Raw genomic sequence first — 12,442 nt, 5'->3', positions numbered from 1 at the left:
CGTTTAAAGGGCAAAATACAGGGCACCTGGGTGGCTCAGTCAGTTAAGCGACCGGCTCTGGGTTTCAGCTCAGGGCATAATCTCATGGTTTGTGAGTTCGAGCCCCACGTCAGGCTCCGTGCTGACAGTATGAATAAGCCACATTTAAGCATCTCTTCCACATTTGATGGATATTGGAGTTTTCCCAGCGTTTGACAGTCATGGACAATGCTGGTATAGGATTCTGCACCTCTCCCTGCTCAATCTCAATCTCTCTCTCTCAATATAAACAAATAAACTTTAAAAAAGAAAGAAAGAAAAGAAAAGGGCAAAATTCAGCCACACTGCTGTACAGGCTCTGATGAGCACAGAGGCCGTGGCCACACAACCCTCGCACTCTGTGGGTTGGCGTGGGAGAGGGGAGGGGCTGTGGCCAGCCAGGGCCAGAATGACAGCTGCGGTGCTGGCCCTGTTCCGTTCCCTGAGCTGAGTGGTGACGGCATAAGCGTTGACCTCATAAGAAATTGTTAAACTACAGGCATGCTTTACATACTTTTCTCTAAGTATGTTATATTTCAGTTTATAACAACCACCAAAAAAATTCAATGTTTCACAGTAAAAAAGATTTCCAGTAAGAAATACTTTACAGTTTAAAAAAAAAAAAAAAGTCCATACCTACACAACACAAAGCCTACAGACACAGCTCACAGGGTCTCTGGCTTAGAACAAGAGTCCCACCCTCCAGCGATCGCAGGGACCTGGTGCGGGTGAGCGCCTGGCGGGCGACATGAAGAAGCAGGGCCGGTGTACCAGGGACGGCGGCAGGCTGGAGGGCGAGCCCCGCTCTGGAAAGGGGCCCTGCTCAGCCCCACCCGACTGCTGCTATGTGGGAAGGAAAGCTTCTCTCAGGAAGCCAGAAAGAAGGATTTCATAGGACATTTCCCAATTTCTAAACACTGGCAACCAATGCAACATTTATTTTAAAAAACCCTGTGTAGACCAAGCGGAGTATGTCTATCACCAGACACAGACTGAGGGCTATCTTTCTTCGGCTAAAGGCTTCTGTTTTCTACCTGCTTTAAAAGCCCAGTCCCTTCTCTCATTCAGAAAAACTTCACTGAGCCCCACTATGTGCCAGGAACTGGGGCCACAGGAGATACTCTGTCCATAGCAGATGTTCAATCAACACCCAGTCTGCTCTTCTCCAGACTTTCCCATCTCCCAAAATGGCCACCTCTCTTTCTTTACAGCCCCACATCTAATCCTCTGGGCAATCCTGTCAGCCCCACCATCCAACTAGATCCAGAATCTGACCATTTCTTATCACCTCTGCCACCACCACCAGGTCCAAGCCACCACCATCTCCTGCTCAGGCTCCTCACAGTCTCCCACTGTCCCCTCACTCTTCTCACTGTCCACTCTCCATGCCCCAGCCAGAGGGATCCTTGGACAACCAAAACCACTCTCTAATTGCTTCCCTTTTCACTCAGTGACAGATGCAAAGCCCTAATCATGCTTAAGACCCTACATGATTTCACCCCTGACCTAGACTTTAGCATTCTTAAGGCAAGCATTCTGGGTTAGACAAATCCACTCTTGCTTAAACTTTCGTCATTTCCTCCAAGCTTTCCAGTAAATTTCCTTCTGAAGAATGCTCACCTTGTTTTGACAACCAAAGGGCCTGGAAAACTGTACAGGCGCTATGACAAGGGTTCATAACCCATGACTCAGCAACTGTATCCTAGAGATAGGCTCCCACATGTGCAGACACACATTAAACAGTTTTTAGTATCTTAAAAGGAATAAACTATTTCTAGATGTGAGGGACACTGGGATTTTCCCTGAGCGAGGGCAACAAAAATGGGGCAGGGAGACAGGCCCAGACCTCCTAGTGGAGAAGACGTAACTATTTGGGAGAGGCCATTTTCTTCTCATTGCAGGTCTTCAGAGCACAGGCTCTAGAATCCGAGAGCTATAGGTTCAGACTACAGTGCTGCTACTCACTAGCTGGGTCACTGTAGGCAAGTCGTGTAACGTCCTGAGACTCTGTGTCATCATATGCAAAATGAAGACAGAGAATTCCTCTTGGGGGAACAAAAGGCTATAATCAATGTTGAGGGGGGCCCTGCCATGTAACAAGCACCAAACCCTGTAAGCTCAAACCTCTGCCCGTCCCCCCCACGGTTTCCTCACTCTCTGACAGGCCACGATTCTTCTGGCTCAACATCCAGGACCGGGGACATTCTAGCATCGCGACACACAAAGCTTATGGCATAAGTCCAAACCTTCTCACTGGACAGTCACCTCTAAAAGCATAATAAGGCTGCCGGGAAAATCTGACTTGTTTTTTAAAAAATCATTTTATGGCCACATCTACTTTGTCATGTGAAAAACCCCAGTCCCGTAGCCAGGGTCTACATTTTCTGACTGCTAAAACACTTCAACTAGAAAAGTTGGGTTTTTGTTTGGCTTGCGAAGATAACACTAATGGTGCCAAAAGAAAAATGGTAGCACGACAAATACAAGCTGTAAAGGCGTTTGCACAACGAAGCAGCTTCAGCGAACTGGGCAAATGAGAACAACTCTTGCCACAGACGTGATACTCACCAATGGCCCTGCGGAAGTTCTCCATCAGCACCTCCGTCTTCTTGATCTCCGTGGAGTAAACTTCACTCCCCACCATTGGGCAGAAGGGGACCTTACTGCCCAACTCCTGAGCAATAGCCAGAGCCAGAGCTGTCTACAGAGAACAATGGGAATGCACTTGTTTTACATTCTTGAAAATATGATAATTCAGAAACATATCCTATCAGAAAATTATGAATCAGGAGTAACCGAAGATCTAGTCCTTTTAGTTTCAACATCATTTGGCATGTTTCACACAATAAATGCTGAATGACTTTTGTGGACAGTCGATTTATAACCTAAATGGCACCTTTAATCATCCCTGTAATTACCACAGTTATCACTCACTGACACCGGTGAGGCCCGACTCTAAGTGCATCACGTGACCCTCCCACTTGCCTATGAGCTACACAATGAACTTTCCCCACTTTACAAATAGGGAAACTGAGACACAGGAGAGGTAAAATAACATGTCCTGCGAATCATAATCTAGAAAATGGCAGAGTGGGAACTTGAACTCTGGCAGTAGTAGGGTTCCAAAGATCGTTGTTGCCATCGTAATTAGTAGACTTCCCAAACTGTCCCCTCGATATCAAAACAGGGCTCGGAACACCGCTCCAGTCTCTGAGATACTACTCTCTGTTTTTACAGGCATGGGAGGACACCAACCTGGAGAGCATCAGAAAACACTAACCAAAGAATGAATTACGTGACGTTCGCTTTGGATTGAGTGGCCCACACACGGTGAAGAAGGATGTGGGAGCTAGATTCTCAAGCTATGAGCTGGTCCCAAGTTACACTTGAACATGCCCTAGTAAACTACAAATTGATTCTGTAGATAACTACAAAAGATAACTACAGCTGACAAATGGTAAACACAAGCAGACCAAATAGATGTATCGTCAAATATCAAGTATGAAAAGCCGATGCTTTAAAGCTGGTACAGGACAGGGAGATGCCACAGCATTTTAATGCTGTTTTCATCTTTCCTCAACTTTGAAACAAGAGCCTAAGTAAGGTCAGTTCCCAAGGGGTCAGGGCTAAGCAAGAAAACAAGCTTGCCCAGAACAACAAAGTGCACCCTGAGACAGTATTTTAAAACTGGCCCAGCAGAGGTTCCTCTCAGATTTTCTTTTCAGTGCCATTTTGGTGATAGTTTTAAGATGGTAGCATCTGCTAGAGAAGCAGCATGTGATGTAGCACAAAAAGCACTGGTGGAAAGGGCAACAACTGGGTTGTAGTGCTGGTTCGGCAACTAATTATTACCGTGACCCTGGGCCCATGGCAAACCTCTGCTGCCCTGTTTCCCCACCTGCCAAATCAAGGTCCTGGATTAAATCACAAGTTGTAAACTCATTGCCCACAGCCCAGTTCTGTTTTGCCCTGCTGAGTGTCATGTGTGTTTTTAAACTCAATCTGTTGCCCATTTTTTAATGTTGGGAAATTTCATATAAAAATCGAGGTATCTGACCTAGGAATAAATCTAACCAAAGATGTAAAAGATCTGTATGCTGAAAATTATAGAAAGCTTATGAAGGTAATTGAAGAAGATATAAAGAAACGGAAAAACACTCCGTGCTCGTGGGTTGGAAGAATAAATATTGTTAAAATGTCAGTATTACCCAAAGCTATCTACACATTCAATGCAATCCCAATCAAAACTGCACCAGCATTCTTCTCAAAGCTAGAACAAGCAATCCTAAAATTCATATGGAACCACAAAAGCCCCCGAATAGCCAAAGTAATTTTGAAGAAGAAGACCAAAGCAGGAGGCATCACAATCCCGGACTTTAGCCTCTACTACAAAGCTGTCATCATCAAGACAGCATGGTATTGGCACAAAAACAGACACACAGACCAATGGAATAGAATAGAAACCCCAGAACTAGACCCACAAACGTATGGCCAACTAATCTTTGACAAAGCAGGAAAGAACATCCAATGGAAAAAAGACAGTCTCTTTAACAAATGGTGCTGGGAGAACTGGACAGCAACATGCAGAAGAATGAAACTAGACCACTTTCTTACACCATTCACAAAAATAAACTCAAAATGGATAAAGGAACTGAATGTGAGGCAGGAAACCATCAAAACCCTAGAGGAGAAAGCAGGAAAAGACCTCTCTGACCTCAGCCACAGCAATTTCTTACTTGATACATCCCCAAAGGCAAGGGAATTAAAAGCAAAAATGAACTATTGGGAACCTCATGAAGATAAAAAGCTTCTGCGCAGCAAAGGAAACAACCAACAAAACTAAAAGGCAGCCAACGGAATGGGAAAAGATATTTGCAAATGACATATCGGACAAAGGGCTAGTATCCAAAATCTATAAAGAGCTCACCAAACTCCACACCCGAAAAACAAATAATCCAGTGAAGAAATGGGCAGAAAACATGAATAGACACTTCTCTAAAGAAGACATCCGGATGGCCAACAGGCATATGAAAAGATGCTCAACGTCGCTCCTCATCAGGGAAATACAAATCAAAACCACACTCAGATATCACCTCACGCCAGCCAGAGTGGCCAAAATGAACAAATCAGGAGACTATAGATGCTGGAGAGGATGTGGAAAAATGGGAACCCTCTTGCACTGTTGATGGGAATGCAAACAGGTGCAGCCACTCTGGAAAACAGTGTGGAGGTTCCTCAAAAAATTAAAAATAGACCTACCCTATGACCCAGCAGTAGCACTGCTAGGAATTTACCCAAGGGATACAGGAGTACTGATGCATAGGGGCACTTGTACCCCAATGTTTATGGCAGCACTCTCAACAATAGCCAAAATGTGGAAAGAGCCTAAATGTCCATGAACTGATGAATGGATAAAGAAATTGTGGTTTATATACACAATGGAGTACTACGTGGCAATGAGAAAGAATGAAATATGGCCCTTTGTAGCAACGTGGACGGAACTGGAGAGTGTGATGCTAAGTGAAATAAGCCATACAGAGAAAGACAGATACCATATGTTTTCACTCCTATGTGGATCCTGAGAAACTTAACAGAAACCCATGGGGGAGGGGAAGGAAAAAAACAAAAAGAGGTTAGAGTGGGAGAGAGCCAAAGCATAAGAGACTCTTAAAAACAGAGAACAAACTGAGGGCTGATGGGGGGTGGGAGGGAGGGGAGGATGGGTGATGGGTATTGAGGAGGGCATCTTTTGGGATGAGCACTGGGTCTTATATGGAAACCAGTTTGACAATAAATTTCATATATTAAAAAAATCGAGGTATCTGGCTTCTTTTGAGGACCCAGAAAGTCTAGCCACAATGGGCCCTCATTACTGCGTGGCAGCACCGGGTGTAGACCTCAGGAACAGCTGCCACCTTCAGTGACGGTGCGCCGCTCTGGCCCCCACAGCCACCCTGCCCCTTCGTGCTGGTGCCCAGGCACCTCCCTCATCCTCACAGCCTATCTGAGTGGGCATCTGAGTTTGTGACCTTGAGACTGATGCCCCTAAAACTGTTATTCTCTGATACCCTAAAGCGAAGGAATAATCTCTGGAGCACGACAGGGTACAGTGTGAGGAGCAGACTCCAGCACCACGTCCACCTGCTACCCAAACTTGCCACCTTCTCAGTCACTCCTCTTTCTCACCCAGGTATCTCCACGGGCCCTGACTCCACACCCTCAGTTGTGAACATCAAAGACAGTGACTGTATCTGATTCGGTGACATCTCCCCACCTCCAGCTAATACAGACGAGATGATCAGTATCCTTCCACTAAAATATGATAAATACTTGGTTAAGAAATGCTTCCGGCATGTCTAGTTTCTTCCTTGTAAAGGTTCCCAGAAGGCGGGTATACAATATAGCTATTATACCCACACCTGGTATATAGTGCTAGGTCACTTGCATGAGGTCTCAGTGGATCCTCCCAACTAGCCTATGAACTTGATGATCTAGTGTTTGATGTCTGATATCGTGTTGGATAGATTTACAAACTGAAACACACACGTTACTAACTCACCCAACGTCAGTTAGCACGCAGCAAAGCCAAGATGCAAACCCCAACCTCTAAGACATTATTTCTTTGTGACTACCCCTCATGCAAGTGGCAAGTGGTACACAAAAAAGAGGTTATTGCCAAAAGAAGACTGAAGAAGTCTGCTTCATTTCCCATCTCATTAGAACACCACCTTTCTCTAAAACCTAAACATAAGGCCCTGCTACGAACAGTGTGACATCCTCAAGAGAACAGGTCGTCCATACGAACCACTTTTTTGTTTCTCTAAAATAAGCACCACCATATTCCTGCCTCCACTTAGTTAAGCTGCCTAAACCGTGGGGCCCATCAACGCCCTGGAAAGCAGAAGAGTTACCACATGCCTTCATGTAAAGGGACTGGACAAACCAGCAGTGGTGAGAACTTCCCGTATTTCCTGGAGGAAAATGGTACAGTACTACAAAAGGAACGAACGGTTTACTCTGCCAGGAATATGGCACACTAGAGAGAGTCATGGAAAATCCTTCCTGTTACAAACAGCCAGAAATAAAGAAATAATAAAAAATCCAGAGTAGTAAACTACCATCGCCTTTAAAGTTTGGAGGGTTCTGGGGCGCCTGGGTAGCTCAGTCAGTTAAGTGTCCGACTTCAGCTCAGGTCATGATCTTGCAGTCCATGGGTTCAAGCCCCGCATCAGGCTCTGTGCTGACAGCTCAGAGCCTGGGGCCTGCTTCGGATTCTGTGTCTCCCTCTCTCTGCTCCTCCCGTGCTCGCACTCTGTCTCTCTCTCTTTCTCTCTCAAAAATAAACAAACATTAAAAAAAAAAAAGTTTGGAGGGTTTTGACAGCAGAAACCTCAGCAAGGTACTACAGTGGTAAGAGAAAAACCCCCGAATAAAAAGGAGGCTTGAAGGGCCATGCATGAGTAGAAAAGGTGAGCCAAAAAAAGCCCAAAAACAAACAAACAAACAAACGAACAAACAAAAAACCCCTGACATACAAGGTATAAACTTGTAGGTCCTGCCTGTGGCTCTGGGTGAGGAGAAAAGTCTCCACAGCATGCTCTCACACGACTCTAGGATCAGTCTTTACGCTGATGACCAGAAAACCCAAGCCACAAAATTCACAGCAAGTGCCCTGGATAGTGCAGCAGGGCCCCTCAGAAGCACTCTCAGGAGAAGCCTCGCAGATTTGACCAGCCAAACATAAGTTCACAGGCAGACCAAGAATACAGAAAAAAGAAACTGATTCATGAACAAGGAATAAAAGGCTATCAAAAATAGCCAGACTTTTTAAAATCCAGATTAAAAAAAATAGAACTTGTAAGAGTGGGATGCTCCTTATTTACAAAGAACAAAACCAAAAGCAAGCTAATACATGTAGAATGACAGATTTAGAAAATCACTGTTTTGCAACTACCAGTGTGGTAACTGATACAGCAATAACCATCAGAGGGAGCACTACACCCTTAGGGTGAAAGGGTATTTGCAACATCTCCACAGGTCACTTCACTTCCAATTACTAATTAATTATAAAGGGAACCAGGACCTTCCCGTTGAATGTGGCCTTATCCCCCTTTCCTGTCAGCCTCCTGCTGTGACACAACGGGACACGACATCACCTGGGCAGTGTTTTTCCAAGTGTTTAACTTCTCCTACTGACAAAACAATAAGATGATCTCTGTAGGACAGCTGTAGAACCTTTTTACAAAACAAGTGTCCAGGACTCTTCCAAAAGGTCAATGTCAAAAAAGAAAACAAAACCAAAAAAGGCTGGGGAGGGTAACTGATTAGATAAAAAGAGACTAAAGAGGGGTGCCTGGGTGGCTCTGTTGGCTCAGGTTGTGATCTCATGGTACGTGAGTTTGAGCCCCACATGAGTCTCTGCACTGACAGTGTGGAGCCTGCTTGGGATTCTCTCTTTCTCTCTCTCTCTCTCTCTCCCTCTTTATCTTGTGTACACATGCTCTCCCGCTCTCTCAAAATAAATAAAAAAACTTAAAAAAAAAAAGAGAGAGACATAACAATGTGTGCAGTGTATGATCTTTGATTGTATTCTGAATTTACAAATATAAAATATGAAAAAGCCCCCAAAAAGACCAACTGGGAAAAATTTTAATTTAGACTAGACATTAGCTAATATCGTTAGCAACATTAAGTTTCTTGGGCGGATGATAGTATCTTGGTAACAGGAGAATGTCCTTGCACTGACTTTCAAATAGTTCAGAAATAGAGAAAATACAAATGTCACCAAATATTTACAATTAGTTATTTACATGCAGGGTAGAGAGGGGATCATCATACCATTCTTCCAACTCTTTTGTAGGTTTCAAATTTTTCAAAACGAGGAAGAGAAATATATTCAGTGGGTTGGATTAAACAGCAGCTTAGTCATAATCCACAAAACAATTAGACTGGAACAGAGGCCTAAAGAAATTACCCACAGTGCAGCAAAGCCCAAGAGATGGAAAACATGAAAGTGAGGTTGCAAAAGAAAGAAGACAAAATGAGAAACTCTGGCGCAGGGTTTCCCAGCCTTGGCACTACTGATATTTTGTGCTGGGTGTTTCCTTCTTGTAAGGACCGTCCTGAGCACTGTCTAGCAGCACCTGTGCGCTCCACCCACAAGATACCCGCTCAACCAAACTGTGACAGCCAAGAATGTCTCTGGACATCACCAATGTCCCTTGGGGGGTGAAACTGCCCCAAGTTGAGAACCGCTGCATTCAAATATCTGACTGGAGGGGCGCCTGGGTGGCTCGGTCGGTTGGGCGGCCGACAACAGCTCAGGTCATGATCTCGCGGTCTATGTGAGTTCAAGCCCCGCGTCGGGCTCTATCCTGAAAGCTCAGAGCCTGGCGCCTGCTTCTGGTTCTGTGTCTCCCTCTCTCTCTGTCCCTTCCCTGCTTGCTCTCAGTCTCTCTCTCTCTCAAAAATAATAAAAGAATAAAAAATTTAAAAACAAACAAATATCTGACTGGAGTTCCAAAAGAAGAGCACAAATAGGGAAATGCAATATCCGAAGAAATAATATCATAGTCAAGAGATATCAAGAGATAACGTATCATAGTGAAACACCAAAACCAAAAACATCAGAAAGAAAAGACAAAACCCTCAAAATGAGACTTCTCAAAAGCAAAGAGAGAAGCCAACAGGTAGCAAATATCAAGAGAAATAGTACCAACGGAAAATAGCTATCAACAGACTTATATATCCAACATAACCATCTTTGAAAACAAGGGCAACATGATAAATACAAGCCTGACTTGGCCACCAACAAACGTCTAGAAGCAACATCTAAATGATGTACTTTTCTTCTTTAGAAAGAAGAAAAATGGAGGGAGAGGGAAGGCCTAAGATAGAAAAAGGAAAGTAAGCAAATACATGGTAAATACAGTGGACAACCTGATGTCGTCTGCAGAGAGATAATTAAAGCTCATATTTATATGGCACTTTAAAGGTTAAGATAGGCTTTTTCACAAATACAGCACTTCTTCTATTTTAAGACACCGACATATGTAAAGACACCACCAATTCAATTACATGATTTCAAAATGATAATTACAGTCATTATCTTACAACTGACCGGTTGGAATAACTGTCTGAAATGAGGCATGTGCTACTTCAGAAAAGGTGGAGAAACCTGCCTTGGGTCCCATGGCAAGTCAACACCAGAGCTGCAATTTAAAGCTTATTTCCTTACAAACACAACCCCAAGCTCCTACGCTCCTGTACTAAGTGGCCCTTTGGAGGAACGTGCATGACTCAGATTGGGGACACTGATACGTCTCAAGTATCTGGCCAGTGCTCTCACAAATCTCAACAAGCCATACTGCCTCCTCTGCCTGGAAGGCCCTCTTCTTCCCTGTGAAGCCAAATGCTCTCAAACACTGCAGGCCAAATGTCCAGCAGAGTTTTACCAGCTTTTACCAACCCTCAGTCCCACCTCTAGCTCAAACTCCAACTGCATTTAAGATCAGTCAGCACCTCGCAGCTGAGTGTTCAACTGAAGCATTTTGTACTGTCATGGTTTCCTCTCTCTCCCCCAGAGAGAAGCCCCTTACAGATAAAAATCGTATCTCTGATTCCGTTCTTCTTTCCTTTTCCCCCATCTCTCACACAGCCAGAATAGCACTAGGCAAAGTTAGCATTCGGAAAAATGGTCGCTGCCTGATTTTCTTTCCCCTTCAAGTAAGATGTCATCCCCAAGATTTAATGAAGCCCTAGGCCAAAAGAAATGTATTTCCAAGGCAAAGGAGACTAGAAAGAGATAAAGGACAAATTCTAGACACAATGAGACCCCTCTGAGGACTTCATCCTCTCTTCTCTGGAGGTCAGCCAGGATAATTTGAATTTTAGAGGAGCATGGATTTTAGATACTCAATTGTATCACTGCACATTAGTTTTTCAAACATACATGTAACGAATTTAGCTAAACAAAGACTAGTTAAGACACGAATTCAATTTGGCTTAAACATTAAGATCATTCTCTTGGGTAGATTTAGAAAATGAGAGAAAATGAGTACCTTGCCAGTTCCAGGAGGTCCTGCCAACAAGACAGCTCTTCCAGCCATTTTCTTGCTTTTGATTAATTCTACTATCACACCACATGCCTAGACACCACAATGGAAAGAAATAATAAATCAGTATTAAAACGTTTCACGTGGGGAAAAATTCCGGTTTCTGGTTCAAACAATTCACATACTCATTCAGCCAACGATGAGTGCCACTACACTACAGGCAGCGTTCTAGGTGCTGGAAGCAGTGGAGGGCGACAGAAAAGAAAGCCTTGTGGTCATGGAGCTCGCCTGTGGTCTAGTGGAAGGGACATACACAAAAACACTGTATGAGATCGCTAACGTAAAGAAAAAAGGGTAATGATCTGGGGAGGCCTCTCTGATGACATTTTATTTGACATGTAAAGCTCCAGGCAAAGAGGAATCGGTGTTGCAGACCAAGGAAACCCCAAATTCAAAATGCAGGAATGACCTGGATATATCCAAGGGACAGAAAGGCCGCAGTGCCCAAAGCATAGCTAACAGGAGAATGGGAAGATCAGGTCGAAGAGGCAGGCAGGGGCCAGGACTCAGAAAAGAATTTTAGTAAAGTTTAAGTTCATCTACATAGACTATTCATCCCAAGATGATGATTTCTTTTTTTTTTTTAATTTTTTTTCAACATTTATTTATTTTTGGGACAGAGAGAGACCGAGCATGAACGGGGGAGGGGCAGAGAGAGAGGGAGACACAGAATCGGAAACAGGGTCCAGGCTCTGAGCCATCAGCCCAGAGCCTGACGCGGGACTCGAACTCACGGGTCGCGAGATCGTGACCTGGCTGAAGTTGGACGCTTAACCGACTGCGCCACCCAGGCGCCCCAATGATTTCTTTTTTAAAAGACCTTGATGGTTGCTGTGTGGAGAATGGATGGTAGGGTACAAATGGGAGCAGTGATTTTTAGCCTGGGACCAGGGATAGACTTCAGAGGCCCAACACCTCCTGAATTTCGGAATTAAATTGAAAACAAAATTGTGTGTATATGTTCCCATATGCATTTTTCCAGGGAAGAGAGTCACATCTTTCATCAGATTCCCAAATTAACTCATTAAGGGTTAAAAATCAAGGCATACACTACTAGTTGGCCATCGGTTAACTCCCAGAATGTTGCAAATGCTGCACGTGAGGTGAACACTAGGGTGCTGTAAGATGTGAATGTCTTTCAAATCCTCAAGAGTAAACTGCCTGATGATTTCGTAATACATCTCTGAATTCTAACTTCATTCTAACTCTCTGAATACTATTAAATCATTTATAGCCATATGTACACATACACATAGATATATAAATGTGTGTATATATAAATTCCATAAATGGACTACTGATTTTTATAT

At 44.0% G+C, this 12,442-nt stretch overlaps 1 protein-coding gene across 1 annotated transcript in view; it reads right to left on the bottom strand.

The window, feature by feature from the left end:
• Window positions 1–12,442, bottom strand: part of RUVBL1 (RuvB like AAA ATPase 1) — a 44,255-nt gene that overhangs the window by 28,917 nt on the left and 2,896 nt on the right. Inside the window, exons 2-3 of the mRNA XM_047841969.1 lie at window positions 11,079–11,165; window positions 2,587–2,719 (exon numbers count right to left, since the gene is read on the bottom strand). Coding sequence (XP_047697925.1) covers window positions 2,587–2,719; window positions 11,079–11,165 — 220 coding nt within the window. The remainder of the gene's footprint in view (window positions 1–2,586; window positions 2,720–11,078; window positions 11,166–12,442) is intronic.

Source organism: Prionailurus viverrinus, chromosome A2, assembly GCF_022837055.1.
Source record: "Prionailurus viverrinus isolate Anna chromosome A2, UM_Priviv_1.0, whole genome shotgun sequence".
Taxonomy (NCBI): Eukaryota; Metazoa; Chordata; class Mammalia; order Carnivora; family Felidae; genus Prionailurus; species Prionailurus viverrinus.
The sequence above is the reverse complement of the archived record's forward strand: the minus strand, read 5'-3'. Positions and strand labels throughout refer to the sequence as shown.